This window comes from Condylura cristata, unplaced genomic scaffold (assembly GCF_000260355.1).
Source record: "Condylura cristata isolate star-nosed mole 26May11 unplaced genomic scaffold, ConCri1.0 scaffold00032, whole genome shotgun sequence".
NCBI lineage: Eukaryota > Metazoa > Chordata > Mammalia > Eulipotyphla > Talpidae > Condylura > Condylura cristata.
In genome coordinates, this window is record NW_004567133.1 from 10,609,281 (window position 1) to 10,631,177 (window position 21,897).

The 21,897-nt window shown below is 48.3% G+C and overlaps 1 protein-coding gene across 1 annotated transcript in view; it reads right to left on the reverse strand.

Moving 5' to 3' along the window:
* Positions 1–8,721: 8,721 nt before the first annotated feature.
* Positions 8,722–21,897, reverse strand: part of IQCK (IQ motif containing K) — a 72,698-nt gene continuing 59,522 nt past the window's right edge. The window contains exons 8-9 of the mRNA XM_012731651.1: positions 17,725–17,836; positions 8,722–8,834 (exon numbers count right to left, since the gene is read on the reverse strand). Of these exons, the coding sequence (XP_012587105.1) occupies positions 8,722–8,834; positions 17,725–17,836 (225 nt within the window). The remainder of the gene's footprint in view (positions 8,835–17,724; positions 17,837–21,897) is intronic.

Sequence of the window (21,897 nt, forward strand, 5' to 3'; positions counted from 1 at the left end):
AACCTTCTCTCTCTAGAGACACAGAGGTCACTACCCAGAGCATCAGCTTGAGTTCACAGCACTGCACAGATGAGGCAGAGCTGGTGATGCCTCCTCTATTCTGGTTCTCGCCTGTCTTTGTAACCAAGAGCAAGGATTACTTTGCTAAGCATTAAAAATCAGATAATCTTCTGCCCTGATCTGGGCAAAAGAGATCAGTGCTCAAGAAAAGAAGGGTAGGAGGGAGGAGGCAGCAGGGAGCCCTGGCAGGGGCCTGAGAGACACCGGTGTCCCCCTTGGAGACATCATCAAGGTTGGCTTCACACCAAGGACAGGTGTCTCCTCGCTGCCGCCGGGGCCGTCTCCCTGCAGGCTGGTGCACAGCCAGTTCCGGGCTGGGACAGTGGAAAATCCCGGGGCACCGAGCCAGCCCTGAAGCCCCAGTTCGCAGCCACGTGACCAGAAAGGCCTTGCATACTAACGAGCCCACTTTAAGGTCTCTGGCCCCCTGTTCCCTGCTGTTCTGGTCAATGGCAGACATTGCTGAGAACTCTGGGAGGCTGGAAAAGGTGCCTTAGCAACGCGGGGAAGAAATTTAGGGACCACAAGGCCATCCAGTTACTCGCTGGGGTCATCCAGCAGAGGCCTCGACAGACAGGCTCCCTTGGGGCAAGACGTACAGATTCCTGGGTCGCTGCAGGCCTTTAGGTCAGAATCCCCAGGAGTAGGTCCTGGGCCTCAGGGGCCCCCACACCCCCACCTCGGGGACTCCTGTGTGCCTCAGATGACAGGCAGATCCCCAGCACCTGCCGCCACAGGGCTCTAGGCAGGAGGAGGAAAGTGTACCCCCCCACCCTCTAGCAAACCACCTAGTGAGGAGTCTGACCCGGCGGCAGCCCCCCTAAGCACTAGCCAGGATTATTTTTCAGGATAGTCTTTGCTCTCCAGAAACTCACCCTCTAGGCAGGAAAAACACACACACACACAAGGAAGTGCAAGAATCAAGAGATGCCCACACACAGCAGACAAATTGCCTCAATAGAGGCTCTTCCATCATACAGCAAAGAATGCCCAGCTGTGTCCCAGGTTCCCTGGAAGAAACTGGGTCAGATTCGCAAGTCAGCAGTAACCTGAAAAGATTTGTTTCTGGGCCCTCCCTGGTGGCGCAGCGGGTTAAAGCCCAGCACTAAGAAGCTAAAGCCACTTCAGCAAGAGTTCGATCCCCGCCTGCCCTGGAGGTGACCACATGGCGCGGCAGACCTCTCCTGACCCACCTGCTGCTCCCCTCAGCAGTGTACTTCATCAACCAACCTGTTCTGCTCCCCACTCTGTCTCCAGTGAAGCCTCTCACCACCCGTGCACCTCTGGCCTGTACCGCAGTTCTGTTTGCATAAATAAATCTTTAAAAACAAAAAGATTCATTTCTTACCCCGTTTGTACCCAGTTTCTAGGATGTGGTGTAAGCAATAAAGGCAAACATGTCCATGGTACCTGAGCCGTTTACACGCATGTAGTGCAGGCCAGACACGTCCATAACTTGCCCAAGGTCATGCTCTTAACCTCTACCTGGTCACTGTCTCACAATGACCTACACAGACAAAGGGGACCACTGCCACATCATTTGTTGCATAAATAGTTGGGGGACAACCCAAACACCCACCAGTCTAGGGATGATTAGGTATCTGATCACTTAGCAGCTTGGTAAAATAGGACGCAGCTGTCACAACCATGCTGCTTTTGTAAAGTTTGAAAGAATGGGGAGAAATATCAAGGGGGGCGCTATCTTGGGGCCCACTGCTGTAAAATTGAGTGATACAGATTTGCAGTTGTTGGATCCCCAAGTTAACAAGGCTGTCAAGGGCATCCAGAGGGGTTTGCCTATCCGTGTCGGGAGCCAGCGTGAGGTGGTCCGTAAAGGTACTTGGATTTGGACATCTTTACCTTCCCTATCCCCTGAAAAAATAAAAATTTTTTAGAATAAGACTCCTATTTCGACTCATTCACAATGCTTCATTTTACTGTGACTGCCTGTACAAAGTGACATTCATGCCCCACAGTCACTTCCGTGAGCTCAACTAGGTTAGCGCTCATTTCAACCATGTTAAAAAATAAAGGGGGCGGGTGTAAAACAATGGAAAGAAAAGGGGCGAATCTCCCCCCAAGAGCACATTGTACATGCATTGCTCTATAACTGGGAAACTTTCTGAAAGAATTAACAGGAGGAAATAAGTTTCTCAGGGAAATCAGCACCTTCACTGTCTTACTGTAAGCAGTTAGAGCCCAACGGCGGAAAAGGCAGAAAGGGGGGATCCAGGCACCAACATGAAGCTGCCGGGTCCTGGAGGGGCTGACGTCCCAGATCCAGCATGGGGCGATCCCCAGAGTGAAATTACTTCAAGAGAGGCCCCCATTCAGTCTGGGAGGCAGATATATACTAGCATTTCACTGCTATTTTACTGATGAGGATATTAAAGTTCAGAGATGCTAGGCAATCTGCCCAAGGTCACACAGCTAAGCAAATGCTCATGCCAAGGTTCTAAGCCTGGTCTCTGAGTCCAAAATCCACATTCTTAACCATCGTGGCCCATCGCCATAGAGAAAGAATTGGGGTCCCTGCTCCTGACACAGAATTTAAATGGTGTTTAAGGGAATCCCCAATAGGTAAGGCAGAGAAGGGGATGATCTTGATTAAGATTTTATTTCTCTTCTATTTTCTTGGACTAAACTTTAAAAAAATAAGATTACGTTTCCATTTATGAAAGCAATACCTCGTCATGATAGCAAATTGAGGACTACAGAAAAATGATGGAAAAAGCAAAACCTTCCATATTCCCCCACGGGGAGAACCAACCAACCATGGAAGATTTACTTTTTAAAAAGAAATCAGTGTTGGCACAGTGGGGTAAACGTCATTAGCCTGGTGAGTTGACCTCCCTTTCACGGCTGGTCGCTTTTCGAGAAGGAAAGCTGAACCCGCTTGCAAGCCTGAGGCACTGGGAGAATCTGACAGTCTTAAATGTGCAGTAATCATGGCTTTCTGTTGACTCCTAAACAATGTTTCTAAAGTAAACCCAGCTCCAAGTCTCCTGGAAGGCAGCATTTGGAAGGGGAATATTTGGTGCTGGAAGAGAAGACACCAGTTATATGGAGACATGGGATCAGATGATCACGCGTTAACCCTGAAAGGACTCTGACTCCCAGAAAGGAGACATTTGATAAAAGGCTTATTTCTCTTGCGGAGAAGAGACGCCCCCAAGGGGGGAGGAAGTTACCAAAGCAGAGCCAGCATCCAGGGTCTGGGGCAAGAACTAGGTGCGAAGAGCACGTGCCAGAGCCGGAGCAGGCTGGCTTGGGGACCCCCATCACTAGGGGCTGGGAGACCGAGAAGCCTTTGCCTCCTCGCAACCTCAGCTCCCTCATCCTAGCACATGCCAGCTCGCTAAAGGCATTTCGTCATGACACAGGTATGGGAGGGCCGGCAGAAAAAGCTGGAAACTGTGGCATTGTTAAACAACTATGGAAATGGATTCTCTCAGGACCACGGCGGCACATTTTCTAAAGGATGGCGTGTGCGCCCCGTTATCTGCATATCCCTCTGCACCCCAAGAGACCAGGGAGCCCAGCTGAAGCGAGACCAGTCTTCGCACCGCGGTTTCGAGAGGCTCCCGCCACGAGCCCGTCCTTTGAAAGGCCGAGTCTTCAGAGGCCTGGTGAGTCTTGGCTGTGAATGAAGAGGCCACAGCCCGCCAGCCCCGCCAGCCGCCTCTCGTGACTTATTTTTTTTTTTTTTAATCTCTGCATTCTCAGCTGCTGTTGCCAAGACCCAACCTTTAGAAATATCCCAGGCATTCTGAATGAGTTTGGGGTATAAACAGTCCTCATCTGGTTCAGACTGGCAGAAACTCTGTATATGAAATGTTGCCTTTAAGTGAAATGGAAACAAATCCTCCCATTTATTTTTAAACAGTTTCTCTGCCAGTGTAACCAGTGACTCACTAATAGAGAAACTTTTCCAGTGTATCCCCAGGGGTTGAGGCAGCATTCTCTCATTGTTCTGGCAGTTGCGGAGAGGGTAGGGCAAACAGAGCTCAAGTTAAGGAGCCCCCAGGACTCAGAACCCAAACTTCTCAAACACTAAAAGATGGTGTTGGGATTTCACCTCCTAAGATCCCCCACGACAGAGCTTTCTAGAAGGAGGTCCCTTGCCACCCTGAAAAGACCCCAGGGAGAACTACTTGCCCACAGCCAAGTGTTACTGAAAGGCTCCCTCGCCTCAGGGATGCTACCTTCACCCCTGGAAGTCTCCTAACCCACCCCTGTCCTCCCCTCGCCACTGGGTCACCCCGTCCGTCCCCGCCTGCAGCCCCCTGTCTTTCGGTCAAGTCCATCTGTGAAGGCTCTCACGCCCGCGGATGGAGCATGAGCCCCTGGGCAGGCCCACTAGGCCAGCACTACTCCCAGTTCCCCTGAATCCTCGCTGCTGCCCCGGCACCCCGCCTGCTCGCTCCTGCCCTGGCCACCCCCCCCCCCATTCTCCCAGCCCTCCCAGGCTCAGGGTTTTGTTCAGGTCCTTTCCCCATCCTGGAAGGTGCTTCCTGCCACTCTACCAAGTGAACCTAGTTCACTTTTGCTCTCAGCCTGGGGTGGGGGGGTCCACCCCACGCCCCTTTAAAGTCTCCTGTGGAACCTGAACAGCAGAAGCACGCAGGTTACCAGGTAGTTACGTGGCCTTGGCCACGGGGCCTGGCTTCCTTCCAACACTCCCACTTCCTGGCAGAGCCAGGCGTTGGCTGTTGGCTCATTCCTTTCCCCAGGGCGTAGCCAGTCTGGTCCCACACCTGGAGCATGTGCACCGACTTTGGGGAACCAGTGAAGCAAAGCCCTGCTCTCACCCCTTTCCCTGAAATGTAGCGACTGCTTCAGTACAGTGTAACACCCAGACTCAGGCTCAGACAGGCAACTTCCTACCAACCAGCCAGTCAGCAGGCCCATCAGCACACCTTGGCCCAGTTACTGGCCGCCCACAAAGCTTTCATTTCCTCTCCTATAACACTGGGTTCCCCTTGGATCTTACTTCACAGGGTAACTGTGATGTTGAAATACATTCACACACACAAATCCACTATTAAGGTATCCAGCATGCAACAGGTGCGACAGGTGCCTCACAAACGCGGCTCTTGTCACCATGGGAACTGCGGTCTATCTGGCTTCCCAGGATAAGTCCCTTTGGCCTCTGCTGCTGCCACAAGACCACCAAAAGCTGAAGATATAGCCAGGGAGGCCGTGGGGCGGGGGGGCGCTCATTAGCTGCCTTCCTTTGCCAGCGCCTACTGTGTGTTTGCTGATGCTGGGCCTGAATTGTGACTCCCCCCCCAGCAAGGTAGACGTTTCCATGTGTAAGCGGCATCTTCAATAGCTGTGCAAATGCTGTTCAATGTCTCACGCCCATTGCTAGGGGATGACGCTCAAACACTGACCTGAAGTACAGACAAAGGTTTCGGATTCAGGACACCTGTGATGCGTGACAGCAAGATGCTTCTTGTTGACTCGTGTCCTGGTGACTGCATTTCCCAGGCTGATAGGGATGACAGGATTGTCACCTCCCTACCTCCCTGCAGGGGTACTGCTCCGTTTCTGGTGCCACTGCAACTTTAGTACCACTAGCAACCATGACGACGGCAGTGATGGTGATAAGGACTGTTTATTGAGTTCCAACACCATGACAGGCATGGGTAGTCCAGGTAGCCCAACACCAATTTTCAAAACAGTTCTGTGAAGGTATTATCTCTACTCTTCAGAGGAGAACATTGAGGTTCAAAAACGGTTAGTGACTTTTCTAAGTCACAAATGTGGATTTATCTGAAGGTAAGTGGAGGATTTAGATATGCTAATCAGGGCAGTCAATATGTTGCTAGAAATGAGCTTTAAATGGAAGGCTGAGCTTCCTAGTAGTCAAGAAGAAAAGGGAAAGTTAGAGAAAAGCCACACCATTTCATCAAGGGAGCCAACATTTGTCCATTTCTCAAATGGAGATTCATTTTTAGAAAAGTATTTCATGGAGTTATATTCAAAAAAACATTTCTTACAGAAGATGCTGAAGTACATTTTATGTGGTTATTTCCCAGAGCTAGTTTTTACAAACTAGAATATTGTCGGCTACAAAACCAACGTTATGCCATATGACAAATTCAAGTAATTTCAAAAATCATCAGACCCAAGTATATAATCTGATCTGATCCAGAGGTTAAGTAAATTGCTCCAGGTCACACAGTGAGGAAGAATGTCTAGTTGAGCATTAACTCATGCCTTTTAAATTCAGCTCATCTTGTCTCTCTGCTAGGCTTTTAGAGGAGATTAATTTCATCTTCCATTTAAAGATGGAAGATCAAAAAGGTGGAGTGCCTTGCTTAAAGATACACAGTTGGGAGGACGCTTGAACCGATGTCAGGACTCCAACCCCCGGTCTCATTCTGCTGTGAGTAGCTACTTACTCTGGACAGCCTCAGAGGTCACTTGAAACCTCTTTGATGACAAGTCTCTAGATGCTACAAAAAGCAAATGCAGGCAATTCCAGTCCACACAGCCAGAGCGGGACACACGTGAAAGGCAGTCTTCTCTATCTCCTCCTCCTCGGAACCAAATAAGGCTTTCCCCTACATTTTCCTGAACACCAAATTGTCATTAGTGGCAGTGCACGGGTAATGTGTTTTGTTCTCTTGATACTGGTCTGTATTTTTCATAATGAGGAATAAGCCTGTCCCTCTTAACATCTAGCCTCTGTTTTATTTGTTTGTTTGTTTGTTTTTTTAAGTATTCCCATGTCCTGCACGAAGGAGAGTTGAACAATCTAGCTATACACATCCTAAATTTAGAACCCGAGGGTACATACCAGGCATCAACAGGGCTGGGCTGGAGCTGGCAGAGAGAAGGAGCACAATTAAAAGGGTGGGGCCACTGTCCTTTAAGCCAGGCTAATGGGCATAAAAGAACACGTGCTTCATGCCCTGGGCGACTTCATTAAGGCTGGGTGCTCACACATTTCCCATGAAACCCAACAGTGTTTCTCCCGAGCGTTTCGACTCCACATCTGTGCATCGCAGAATAATGAGGTGGGGAAGAGGAAGGAGTCTCGAGTCAAGATGTCTAGTTCTGCTATTTCCTAGCTGTGTGGCCCTGGGGACGCTGCTCAACCTCTAGACCTCAGTTTCCTCAGCTATAAAGTGGAGAGACCATCGTCATACCTACTGCGTCATATCCTACTGCGAAGGGCTGCTGGGAAGACCGGGCTTCTCCTAGGAAGAGCTGGGCACAGTGCTAACCTCCTGGGGAGCACACAGTGAATGTGGGTGACACTGGTTATTATTGTAGAAAATGGGGATAATCAAAAAAGAAAATTAAACATGTGCAATTCTATCTTAGAAAGGAAAAATAATAACATCAACCCACCAATTGCCTGTATTATTACCACTTAGAAATAATGACACTAGCCCTCTGGTAGACTCTCTGTCTTTGCCCACGTACATGTTACATACGAACGTATATTTCCTTTTGCTTGTTTGTCTGCCAGGGAACAGCTCCATCGACTTTCAGTTGACCTTAGCCATAGGGTGCTAATCAAGTTGATGGTTTGGAAAAGGGACTGAGTAGCATCGGCTCGTTCATTCAATCGACACATCTTCCCTGAGTGTCTCCCACCTGCTGAGCACTGTTCTGGGTGCTGGGGATAGAGCCGTGAACGAAACAGTAAAAAAAAAAAGTCCCTGCGGTCTAGTAACTCAGAGCCGGGTGCAGTCACAAGACAATAAACAAAGTAAACCATAAATATCCTGGGTGAGTCAAGAGAAAGAAACACTTAGAAAAGTATTAATCAGTGACTAAGTCAAATGCATCACACGGTCCAAGGCCATTTGGGAAGGAAGTGACGCAGTAAGAAGCAGGGCGCCCAGCACGTGGCATCGGCTTTGTCCAGATGGGCCTCCAGGACACGTTTCTTTCTTTCCCTCAGGAAAGAGGTGCAACCAACCCCAAGTTCTCCATCTATGCCCAGCAGGCGTGATATGTTGGGGGCAGCAGGATGAGGGGAGGTCAGGGAAGCTGACACTAGAGTCTGCTGCAAGAAAGGAGTGAGCCATGAGGATACTTGAGGTCAGATCCTTTGTTTCTCTCCTCACCCCTTCTTAAAATTTATTTATGCATGCATACAGAACTGAACTGGGGTGCAGGCCAGAGGGGCAGGGAGTGAGAGGATTCACCAGAGACAGAGTGGGGAGCAGAACAGGTAGATCCACAAAGTACACTGCTGAGGGGAGCAGCAGGTGAAACAGGAGAGGTCTCTGCTGCGCCATGTGGTCACCTCTGGGGCTGGGGATCGAACTCACACTGAAGCAGCTGTGGCTGGCTTACAGTGCTGCGCTTCAAACCACTGAGCCACCGGGGAAAAGCTCTCTCCTCCCTTTTTTATTATGGCGAAATAAATGTAACAGAGTCTGGAAGTTTGGCCATTTTCAAGTGAGCAATTCAGAGGTGTGTCCCCGCCCTCCCAGTGCCCACCCCGTCCATTAACACTGACTCCGCTCTTCCTGGCCCCTGGCCACCACCGCTCGGCTTCTGGTCTCTCTGACTCTGGCTATTCTCCTCACTTAGATGGAGGCATACAACACCTGTCCTTCCGAGACTTGCCCCCAGGCCCACATGGTAGCGTGTCAGGACTGCCTTCCAGAAGCTTCCACTGCACTCACCCACTCAGGCGCCGACGGCACTGGGCTGCATCCGCCTCTGGCTCTTGCGGCCCGTGTGTGCACACTTCTCCTTGGGCACCGTGTTCTTCTGTGTGTGTGTGCCCACAGGTGGAATTCCTGAATCAGATGGGAAAATCCCACCGTTCTGTTTAAGGAGCCTCTTTGCACTGCAGTTCCAAAGCCCCTGGCCTTGCCGTGACTCGCCGTTTCCGGCCTACAGGGTGCCTTCACCTTCTTACTTCTGGGAACAACGTCGTCGAGACAGAATCCACACACCGTCCCATTTGCCAGGCGCTGTGCACAGTTCAGTGGAGTTCCGTGAGCTCGCAGCTATGTGCCACCACCACCAGCTGTTTGACAACCTTCTGTCACCTCAGGAGAAACTCTACTTACCCATTAGTCATCACCCTCGGCCCCCCCCCCCGGGCCCAGCCTCAACTTCTGACCCACTTTCCACCTCTGCAGATGTGCCTGCTCAGGGCATTTCACACACACGGGTCGTGCCACCCAGGGCCTCGTGTCTGCGCGGGGCACGCGGCCTCCAGGCTCACCGTGTGGGCCGGTCAGGCCCCCGCTGCTTTGGCCCGTGTGGCCCCCAAGCTGCATTGAACTCCTGCTGCTCTTAGAGCTGAGTGCCAGACCCCTCCCTCAGCCCACCCACTCATGAACTGGCCAAGAGGAAGGTGTGGGGGCAGCGAGGCAAAGGATGTTGTGGAAAGTTCTAAATTTCCTCAGCGCGGACTCTCAGAGCCCTGTGGCCACAGGAGAGTGACATGACCTCTGAGTCACAGTTCCCTCCCCGAAAGACGCGTAACAACAGAACACACTCATTCCGCTGGCTGTGGAGGTTAGAAGTAATAGATTTAAAGTATCTGGCATGTAGCAGACGCTTAATAAAAGACAGCTGTCATGGGGTGGGGGGGGCACGAGTCTTCGCAGACTCCCAGGGACCGGTAACCACGGGGACCACGATGCTGTCTGCAGGTGGGGGGCCCAGGCTGGGGGAGAACCCCTCTGCCACCGCCCCCCTCCCCACCCACGTCAGCTCCAGCTTTTACTCAGCGCTACCACAGGACGGACCTGAATGTGGTGACAGGAAAAGTCCTAGTGTGGGGAAGTGGGGTGATTTCCCTTTCCGGTCGAGGCTGGCAAGGAATCAAATTAGCATCAGGCAGACTGACTGGAGTGGGGAGGGGGGAACAGACCAACAGAAGCTTATTAATATCATGTTACTGTCTGTCTGTATGGGGGGACCCAGTAATGGTAACTCGCAAACAAGGCTTCCACCACCTTTGCAAATAACTTCAGCTGAAGACACGGGCGGCAGGGGAAGGGAGGCGGCCAGGGAAGCCACCGGAAGACACGGCACGCAGGGTACAGCACGTGCAGATCCACGCCGACAGGCGTTGAAGAGGCCAGGTGCCCCTGGCCCAGCCAGGGAGAGCCGGGGAGAGCCCAACCAGGGAGAGCCCTTTCAAGGGAGGCTTTCCTGTATTCCTGAAACGTTCCTCACAAACAGGCAACCAGCACCCAGCTTCCTGAGCCCTTCCCATGAAACCAGCTCTCGGCCAGAGGGAGAGGCTCTGGCGGTGGCAGGTCTTACTCCCTCACACGCTCGATCTGGGAGCTGTTTTCTAGTCCTCAAAGTTATGATCGAACAAAAACACCCTTTAAAAATGCCATTCTTCTCCCCCCAGCTCCCCTAAATAACCGAGTGCCCAATGCACCTTTCCTCACCTCAACATCCAAAGCTCCCTGGTTGCTCTCTGGCCCTTTGCTCTAGAGACCCACTTTCTCCTGCAAAGCCCAGAGTGTTCACCATCTGTCATTCTCACCCTCAACCTTGAGCCCGAGCCCCCAAGCCAACAACCAGCATCAAGGCACAGCAACAAACTCCCAAAGTCTGAGGGGTTACTAGGTCCGAGACTGTACGACAGACTCCTTTCAAATTTTCTGTTTTACAGAGATTCCTTGGTCTGCTCTTCCATTTTCAAAGGAGAGGCCAAGGCCCACACAGCTGGAGTTGGTCAAAGCACTCGGTTCTCCTGTATTTTAATCCAGATGAAACTGCATTAGTGAGAAGCGCCTCGCAGAGGAAGGTCTGGAATCCAGAGCGTTTGCTGGAACTTGCAGCAGCTAATCCACAGGCTTAGGGCTTTGCCACGTGGCCACTGCGCATTCTCTCATGTAATTACTTTCTCTGGCCGCTGTCCTGACATCACCCTAGACGTTTCCCCCAGGGGATCCCAATTTGCAGGCAAGATTGAGGCCCACTACCATCGATCAATTACCTGGGATAATGATTTTGTTCATTTTTCTTGACAGTTTAAAAAATAGTGCTAAAGCTAACCACCACTTTCTGATTGTTCATTTGTACCTGTTTGATAGCATATGTGGCATTTAATCTTATTTAACCTTCACTGGAACCCTAGTCCAGAGCTTGAGAGGATGAGCAATGTGCCCTTGAACACACAGAAGTTAGGGGGCAGGACCAAGTTCTTTCAGACCCCAAAGTCAATATTCTGAGTAATGACAGAGATTAACCAAATATTGGACACATAATACTACTAGTAATACTGACTAGTCAGTGATCAGTGGGCACAGTTCTGCCCCCTTTAATTTCACAAAATTATAATCTACAACCTCATTTTATCACTACACAAAGTGGAGTCACAGAGAAGTAGACAGACACTCAAGGGTACAGAGTTGAAAAGTGGGGAATTTGGGCCCTCCCTGGTGGCACAACCAGTTAAAGCATAGCACTGTGAAGCTATCTGTAGCCACTGCACAATGAAGCACGAGTTTGATCCCCCACTAGGGAGGTAACCCACAAGGCAGGAGACCTCTCCTGTCTCTGCTGCTCCCCTCAGCAGTGTATTTCTGTCAATCTGACTGTTCTGCTCCCCACTCTGTCTCTGGTGAACCCTCTTACCTCCTGCATCTCTGGCCTGTACCCCAGTTCTTGTGTGCATAAAAAAAAATCTTCAAATAAAAGGAAAAGTGGGGAATTCAATTCAGTCTGTTCTGTACCCCTTCCACAGGTTTGTAGGTTTCTAGAGCCTATGAAAACATGCTGCATCTATGTAACAGCAAAGACAAATCTTGAACAATCAGATGAAGGATGACGCTAAGAGGTTGGAAGTATCCTTTGCAAGAACTTGAATTTGGGACCCTGAATGCTGGGGGCGACCATACAGAGAAAGGAGAGTATCTCTTATTTATTCTCCTTGTTTATCTGCAGAATGGTCTCTGCACAGAGCGTTTCCATGGAAAGCATGTCCTAGCTGTGCAGACTTACACACATCTTAAAGGAAAAGATGTGTATAAAAGTTGATGTCATGCAAATATCCCACCCACTGGTGAGTCAGATAAACAGAACCGATTGTGTGTAATGTTGAGGCATGAAGTCACTAGATTCCTTTAAATCAAATTTTTAGTCCTTTTCCAGGTTGAAGGGGAGAAAGAACTAAGGTTTGAGGAGATGTGAGGAAAAAATTATAACTAGGAATTTCTATTAGGCTTACAGGTAAATGTCTTCTTAATGAGTCATGGTATTATCAAAGCAATGACCTCACTTAGATGGATTCTTGAGGCACAAAAGTGTTCATTTCACAAGGCAGGCAAATAAAGCACAGAGATTGTGTCACTCATCAAAGCAGGTTGGTGGTATCAAATATAAATTGCTGCCATGTTTTGGGGTGACAACAGGTTGGTCACCATCCAAACAATGTATCTGAGTCTTCTGACCTGGAGATTCCATTACTGGAAATGTATCCTACGGACGCATTTCATTAGATAAGCAAGAATAATTTACAAAAATGTCTATCGAAAGTTGCTCCAAAGACATGTTAAATATCCACTCAAAGAGATCAGTTAAAAAAACAAAAAAAAGTGTGCTACAGATCTGTCATTCTTATGGAGCCATAAAAAGGGTGAGCTTGATCTCATATACTAGCATAAAAAGGTGGCAAAGAAATATTACCCAATATTGACAATATCATTGACAAGATAAAAACTGCAGTCCAGTACCCATGATTCCATGTTTATGAACATATATGTATGTTCATACACATATCATGCATTTACAGTTGTATGCTGTTCATGATGTGACTTAACATGGCAGACTGCAAATACACAGGGGTCCCAACAAGCTGTACCCAGAGCTCAGCTGGGACTAGGCTGTCCCACGTAGTTAGTGTAGTACATTTACTCCATGACGTTCACATGATGGCAAAAATCTAATGACAGTGTCACTGTTGTTAAGCAACACAAGCCTATGTGTCTGGATGGATGGGTGGATGGATAGGTGGACAGATGGGTGGACAGATGGACAGGTGAGTGGGTGGGTGAGTGGATGGATGGACAAATGGATGGATGGAAAGATGTGTGAGTAGATAGGAAATGTTAAAGGCTGTCTCTGGAGGCAGATACTGTAAATTTGATCTGTTTTGCTTTGTGACAGGTTAGGCTCATGGGTCACAGTCAATGCCAGGACCCCCCTTCCTGAACAATATATTAGGATGTTCTCTACACCTGGCCAGTCCCTGTGATGGCAAATTACTTCCCTGTTCCTCATCTGTAGATGGGCAGGGAATTTGGAAGGTGAGAGAGAAGAACATCCTCAAACTTACCCACTAAGCCCAGACCTCCAGTTCTAATGAAAATGTTTCCAGAAACAAGTTTGTGGAGCCTGAAGCCTTTGGACTGGAGACTCAGTCTCCCCGACCCCAAACCTCCTATGCTCCAGTGACATGTGGGTGTATCAGTGTTAGAATGCAGGGTGGAAGGTGGGGCCTTCGACCGCGGGGTCCCCGTGCCCTGCTGGGAAGCTTTGGGCTAGGCCAACATGTCCTAGTAGGCACATGGTTTTCTGGCTGCAGCAAATCTGGGTTCAAATCCCTGGTCTCTGGCCCCAACTGCTATGTGACCTTGGGCGAGTCACGTTTCTCCCACAGGGGGAGAGAGCATCCTTTCTCCAAGAGAGCAGCAGTGAGGACTCCATGGAAAACATAAGGTGCTTGGTACAGTGCCTGGCACATGGCATATGAGTGGAAAATGCCAGAGCTTCTGTAGCCCAGACATCTTTCTCTCCTCTAAGAATCTCCTTCCTACAGGTCACAGCCCACAGTGTGGCCAAGACCAGGTGCTGATGTTAAAAATATCCATAAAGCCCCACCCTACCAGGTAAGATTTGTCACTAAAGTACTAGGCGTAGTCAGGGAGAGAGAAATGTCTCTGGTTTCTACCCCGGCCCCACCCCAGGCTTTCAGCTTAGAAGCAAATGCCCCAAGACACTGGCCATTGTCAGGAGAGAGTGACCCTGTCACCGCAGTGTCCTATCTGGGCGGGTAAATCTCAGCTCCGGGCGGGTGTGCGTGCTTCCAAGAAAGTTCTTGCATCTTGAGGACACAGTACTCCAAGGAATGACCCTATTTCCTCATTGTTGTGGCTTCCAAGAAACTCGGGGCCCTGCTTGTACTTATTGGAGGAAGAGTTGTGAGGTTATTACTCACACTGCCTGATGTGTAAGGGGAGAGTCCAGTCTTTCCGACAACTGGCTTGGCTCTTTATTTTATGGACACTAAAATATGCAACAGATCCTATTTCTCTCTTTGCTGGGTTTCTAAGAAATTTCAAACAAATATAGGACTTGAAATAAATATTTTGTATACTTCATTTTCTAGTTTTATTTTTCACTACTCTTCACTTTTCCTTAACCTGCTTACCACATTCACCAACAAATGTTCTCTGTGTTTCTGTAAGCTACTACAAACCATGTGTGGAATGAGGTTGGAAATAAACAGGTAAGCAAACACAAGAACAGTCTCTCTCCTTGGCCTGGGCAAACTCCCCCATACCTTTCTTCAAACATCAGGAAGTGATAAAGTTATTTAAAGAATACTTACACATATAGAAAAATATACTCACATATGTATGAGGAATAGAATCTGATGTTAGGATATATATATATGCCAACATGCATGTGTGCGTGTGTGTACCGTGATCTGATATTATGAGAACTACTCCTGTGAATCCTTTCTCCCTCCTCATGCTAGGTTCCCCACTAAAATGTAATATTCAATTACAAAGCGCATTTGAAAACAATTACTGACTACATGAGGCTAAAAATACGCTGTTTATCAAGAAGGGATTTGTGACCACATCTCGAAAATGACTCAGCCATCTCCCTTTGGATTACATTAGCTGCAATTCTTGCTACACGCATTTTAAAATAATTCCTGCAACTGTCCTGATGGAGAGACACTCGAGGCTAACCTCACCCCACTTTTGTCCTAGAAGAAAACCCTGTTTGGGCTGGCCTCAGACGCCAGCTAACATGAGACGGGCTACCTGAGACCAAAACCCTGCCCCGACAGCTGAACTCACTCTGCCTCAGACCGTCTGCCTGTGCCCAGATTGCTCCAAGAAATGAGCTTGGTGAAATGTACACAAGCTATTAATACCAGGACACAGTGTGGATCAAATGGCGGACCCTCGAAAACCATATTTGCTGAATTTGTACAGAGATGCATTTGCAGGGTGTTTTAGACAAAGTTGAAGCCCCATTTTTACCTGCAATCTCTTTAGGGTCCTTCTGCAAAGGAGAATGAGCATGTGTAGAATGTTCACTTTCAAATTGTTTCCTCAGCGGTCTTTGAGGTCTAATCCCAGTGTCATCTTGGGGATTTATTTTCTAAACCACACAACCTTGATGTATAAGGTTTAAAAGCAGCAGTAACTCTGTAGTGTGTGAACTTAACATAATGATTCAGCTCAGACGCTTAAAGGGAACAAAAAGTTCTATTTCACGGGGTGAGGAGGAGGTGATCCCCTGCTCCTTGAAATGCATCCCAGTGCAAACACAGAGAGCCAGAACCTTGAGAATCAGAACAAGCTTGTGTCACGTGCAGGATTCCTGGGAGGTATGAAGGCCAGGAGAGGGCCTTACGTCTGTGTGTCTGGCTGGCTTTAGAACTGGACAAAGAGGACATGTGGGCCCCGCCCAGGCCTCCCCTTGCTGTGTGACCTTGGGCCAAACCCTCCACCTTCCAGGCCCTCTAATTCCTCATCTGTAAAGTGACACTCAGACCTCCATTCACCAAGCGGTATCCGCCGGTATCCGCCGCCTGCTCTGTGCCTGTGGTCTGTGTGAAGGGCGGAGCCACACGGTGACACAGACAAACATGGTCCCCACACAGATCCCCACAGTCTTGCAGAGAAAATGCACATACAATAGTTTAAAAGCAGACGATGCTTCAATAATACAGATATGATAACCGTCAGATAGGCAACTATCAGTATAAGCCAAGGCTCACTCGAAAGCTCATCTCGCATAAGCTTTCAACAACAGGAGTTGGACACTATTATTAGCTCCATGTGGTACTTGGGAAAACTGAGGCTTATAGAGTTTACGAGATCAGGGTTTACAGATCAAAGGACTCGAAGGCAGGACCGGCCGGGCCCCGTTCTTTACCAATAATGTGTGGACGTCGTCACCAACCACAGGTCTGGGTAGATTTCAGCACTAGGGAGTGTTTTTGTTTGAAAGCCATTCTGCAGTCTCATCGTAAGTGGGAATGGACCCGTGTGTCTACACTAGGCCATCTGCTGAAGACCGCAGCCTGTTCGGGAGCTCTGCTCCTTCTAGAGCCTTCAAAAGGCAGTAAGGGGGAACACCAGGATGTGAACAGCAGGGGGTCGAGACAGGAGGGCTCTCCCTCCGCCCCTCCCTTCGGTGGCTCTGCACCCAGGCTGCTCCCCCAGTCCACAGCTAGCCAGGCCACTCGGTCAACCAACAGCAAATCAATTCAAAAGAACAGCTAACAACAGAAATAAACAGACTGGCTGCACTTTCCCTGAACTTTGAACTGATTCCAGCTTTGTCTTCTAATTCTGAGGTGGAATGAAATGCAGTTGTGCAGGGGACAGGGCCTGTGCTGAGCCCCCAGACCACCTTCGCTCAAGCTGCTCCTTTATAAGGGACCCCTTTAGGGGTCCAGTTGGCTATGGCTGCAGGCACTGTCTGCACGCTGTATACTGGCTCAGTCACGCCTCAGAACTCCATTCACTGGCTTATTCATTCAGCGCTGAATGTCATTTCACTAATTTATCAGAGGTTTCATGATGATAAAGCCCTGTGGGCACTTATTTAGAGGATCCCAGCAGCGCGCCATCCTCCTTTCTGGCTCGGATTCCTAACGGGAGAGACATGCACACGTTCTCCATAGCCCTTCAGATAGCTTTGTGTTCTCGTATATATTTTTTATCTGGCTGAAAAGTCAGGTTCTGCAGTTGACACGATCATGAATCTGTGTCCATATGACTGGTCAGTACATACAGCTGTGCATCCATCACACCATCACACAGTCCCTGACATCAGTCGTTACATACTGCGGCTGTTGACCCGACTGGCTGGCCCAAGGAGGCCCGGAGACAAGGTAAGTAACACACCCGCACACGTAAACAGCCCCACCTCTAATGAAATACAAATATATGTTCACGCGCAGCTCTCAGCTACAAAGTGTTGCAAAATATTAACTGTGCTAAGATTTGCTGTTTTTCTAATTCTCCTACTGTGATTATGCAGTGACTTGAAGTTCAAAAGTAAAAAAAGGAGAAAAAGAAATACAACAAAAATGGTGACATGGTGTACGACAGGGATGGGTTCTTGTTATGCTATTCTTGGGGGGGGTGTGTGTGAGAGAGGGATTTCTCACGAAAGGGGGAAAGACAATCACAAAACAGCACTTAAGTTCTAATTGACATCTTAGAATCCCACCCACCCGTCACAGACAGGCACCATCTTACCGAAATAAAGGGACGGCAGGCACTGGAGACCACAACCCCCCATAGCACCCCGTCCTTCCAGAGCCAATGCTTACGTGCAGCACCCCCACCTCCGGCCCAGCACCTTGCAGACAGCCCCCCCCACCCCAACCTCTGGAGCCTGGGGTAAGCCTCGCGCTTTTCCTGAAAAAAAGTAAATACAGCAAAGCAAACAACTGACCTTTTTGTTCTTGTTTGGCCCAGAAACTCTTGACTCGCTGACGAATGTGCTTGTCCTCACGCAGTTTCTTCTGCCACTGACGCAACTCTTGAATCTCAGGGTCACAGCGAACCTGGAAAACCCCCCGTGAAGATTTAGCTCCCTTTCCACACGCTTCTGCTCATTCGCGTGTACACCCTTCTGATCCTAAAACAGTCGGTGTTTTCAGTGAAATTTCTATACTTCTCAAGCTTACAAAGTATCTGAGCGTAAGTTAGGTTGTGAAGATCTGCTGTATTAACAGTCGGTTGAGAACAACCCCCACCTGTGCTTACCCGTAGGCGTACAATGGAGACACGTGCAGTCTCGTTTTAAAAGAAGCAAAAATAACCTGGGGAGATTACCTTTGAGAATTTGTTGTAGTATCCCTAAAAGATGCTAATCAACATATAATCAAAATAAAAAATGATTTATGAGCTATGTGCCTTTTTTTTTTTTTTTATGAGACGTGAACACCTGGTGTGTTTTTCCTGCGAAGACATCAACACCTGGTGTGTATCTTGCAGTTAACAGCGCCATCTCCGTCTGGAGTAGACACGTTCCCAGTTCCTGTAACTGGCGGCTGTTAGGATGCTGGATGTGGATTCACCACAGTGAGTGTCCAGACCACAGCTCTGCTGACCACGCATTGACTGAGTGCCCGCTGGCCTCTATGCTACCTATGGGCGTAAGGAGAGGAATCATGGTATTGTAATAGTCATCATTTTTCCTATTATCATATCTCCAACCTGCTGGGCACTTGGGCCCTAGGCATTCTGTGTTTTTACAAATGGTAGCCTTTAAAACAATCCAGTAGGACAGGCACGAGCAGGAACTGAGTCTAAGCGTGCCTGCAAGTTTAGGAGCTGGTGCCGCTGGGATTGGAGTGCAGGCAGCCAGCTCAGCTGCCCTGGAGGGCCTCTTGGTGAGCAGGGTGTGGAGGATACCAGAAGCAGTCAGTAAGTTGTGAAAGGAGGGAGGATACTGGCCAGTCGGGCTGGCAGGCTGCGGGCTGTGAACTCTCAGCTCTAGTTCCTCAGTGGGTTTTTTTCCTCCAAGTTAAATTTTATCCATGCCCTATCTTAGGTATTGTAATTGTGATAAAGCATAATGATTAAATCTTTACCTATTGAAAACAGCTTCTAATTTATCATATCCAAATATTTCCAAACCACACCTGTAATTGAAAGATGTTTGGAGAAGGTGGCAGTGGTGGAGGAGGTTATGCCACATTCTAAGTCTACTGGAAATCCTAACAGAGCTGCCTCTCTGGCGTTTGAGACAAAGGATGGAGCATCGAGTCCTTGCCTTCCTGGATTAGTTTCTGAAGAGTCCCTTGGGTGGTGATCACTAGGAATCGAAGGGAGAAGTGTTGGTCTTGGAGATATCTCAATCCCTTCCTTTCTGCAAGGTGCCTGGATTATCAAATTGACCTCACATAACCCAGAGTCCTACCTAGTTCCATCAAGAGAAATTTGGAGATTGGGTCTTACCAAACTTAAGAAAAATAAAGTCCTTCCTAATACTCTCACAAGGCACAGCGGGGGTCGGGGGGTGGCGGGGGGGTGGGGTGGTGGTGTCTTACTTGGCTTAAGAAAACTACTCCAGTGACTTTTCCTCCAAAATAAAGGAGACTGTTTCCTCGAGAGTTTATAAATGGAACCTACTCTTGCTTAAAAATAGATAAATGCAACTTATCTATAAATACACATTTTTAAATTATGCATACATAAAGTATTATATGTTTATGGGCATAAAATATACATTAGTGAAATACAAAGTTACACAGACTTCAGAGTAAAAATGGCCCTATAATCATCTCATAGAACATAGAGTAATTCAGTCCTTGAAACCTCAAACCGCTGGTTTTCAGTGTTTCCTTAAGGCTTATGTTCAAATGACTATACCCCTTGACATCTTGTTTCTGGTAAAAGGATTATCAACTGTGGGCCCAGCAAGCCCAAACCTTCCCAGGAGGCAAAGAAAGGGGATTATCTATAACCTGCCCTCAGGCTTCTGCTTATCAGGATCCAAGGGCACAGAACCTTGATATCCGCATGGTGGCCACCCACATCCTCAATGGGAAGACATCCAAAAGGACCTTCTGAATCACTAAGTTAACGCTGGTTATAATCAGCAAGTTGACTGTTTGATACAGTCAAATTATTTCTTTACAGTCGTCTTATTCTTGAAGTTTGGAAGGGTACAACAGGAGTATGCACTGAATGGAAAGGAGAAGAGTGAGGACTTTCACTTTTTCCTCCATATTTCTCTGGTCCCTTGCTCGGGACATTTACAATGAGTAGATGTGTTAGGAATACAAGTGTTTAAATTTTAAGTAATAGGCTACTGAGAGACAAACAAGAGTTCTTTGACTTACAAATAATTGATGGATTTTTTTTTTCCTATCATCCCTCGAACACTTGATTACCCAACTGTTCAACAAGCAGAGATGCCCCCATCTTAAGATGCTGCAAACCACTGCAGGGTCATGTCCTGTGGGGCCAGAGACCCTTTCTTCTTTTCCTTGATGCCCTTCGTGTCAAGCAGAGGATGGCTATTTACCAACAGGCACGGAGTCCAGCCGCCTTCTTAGCTAACTTCTCATTACCAGAAAGCTGGGTTCCCTCGAGAAAGCTTTTGCGAGCCCTGGGGAAAGCAGACATCCCCTGAACTAGGTTAACCTCGGTCACTATAGTCAAGATGGAGAATCAATGGAAATCCTAGCCTGTCAAAACACTAGCAAAGGTGTAAAACAATGGCACTTCAGTAACAATAGAGAAATTAAAAAAAAAAAAAGTGTAAGTGATAGTGGCTGTGCCCAGCAGCACAGTGTATTGTTCAACATAGAAACAATTTCATTGCAAAAACAAGGTTCCCTGATGAGGGGCTGCTTCCTCCTTTAAACAGCCGTGTGGAGCCCGCCTGCTCACCATACACACACCCTGAGAGTAACACACACTTAGGTGTGCTGGACTTGGAGTAAGCCCAGAGAGAAAACGCCATTGTGTGGATGTGTTTGTTTAAAATGCCCGTGACCAATCAAACGCTCCTAGTTACATACGACTCTGAAAGCCAACACTGGGTACCACAGGGGCTAAGGAAGCCGACTAGGGATCAGAGAGCCTGAAGCTGAATTTTAGCTCTGCAAATGACAAATGAGAAGCCTGGAGCGAGTTCCCTCAACTCTCTCAGCCTTGCTTTCCTCCTCCACAGAATGGGAACAATACAGGTATTTCCTTCCTTGGGTGGGTGTGAAAACACCCTGACACGTTGTCTGGCACACAGGAAGCCCTCGGTGGGCAAGAATTTCTTAAATCAAGGCATGAAGTAGGGAGAATAATCTGAGTTCAGCTCCAAGCTTGCCTCATTGCTGTCAGGCATGGAGCCAAGCGGTGGAATCAACGGCTCATAAAGTGGACCAAGGCCTTCTCCCAGGGGGCTACAAATTACTGAATACACAGATGATTTTGTCATTGTATAGCCTGAGACATTAGCCAGCCGGTGGGCGGGGAGGACAGGCAGGGAGGGAGAGGCTCCAGCCTGAATGCTGCATGGCCCTTCCTCCACGCAGACTTCTGAATTCCTCTCAGCTCAGTTGTTTGCTCTGCCTCTTGGCAAAACACACAAAAACATAGCAACAGCTACCCCTCTGCATGATTCCCTGGAGTTTCTCTAATTGCTGTAGAGGAAAATACTGAATATATTATAGTTGCTAGAAAGACGCTGGAAAAGAAATACAATGGACAGCCCTTTGTAATGCTCACAGGCTGGGCACCAGCGTAGCGTCAGATGCTTCTGGAAGGCTCTTCTACCTCCATGCCGTGATGCAAAATAGCAATGATTACAGAGGAGTTTAAACTCAAGAAAGTGGATTTCAACATGAAGGAAATGTGTTTGAAAAACCCCTTTCTCATACCTAAAGACACTTTTAGAGTGCCTAACGCTCATGAATTCAATTTTCTGTCCATGGGAAGCTTTGTAGTTTTCTTCGCAGATTTTTGGTAAAACAAAAGTTGGTTTCTTATTCTAATGTTCACAGTGTTCCTTATTGTCTTTAGGAACTAATTTTAAAAACCTGTAGATACTGCATATTTCCTGGTATTGTAGCGATGTCACAGAGCCCATTTGTGGCAAGACTGTGGGCCTCGTAGG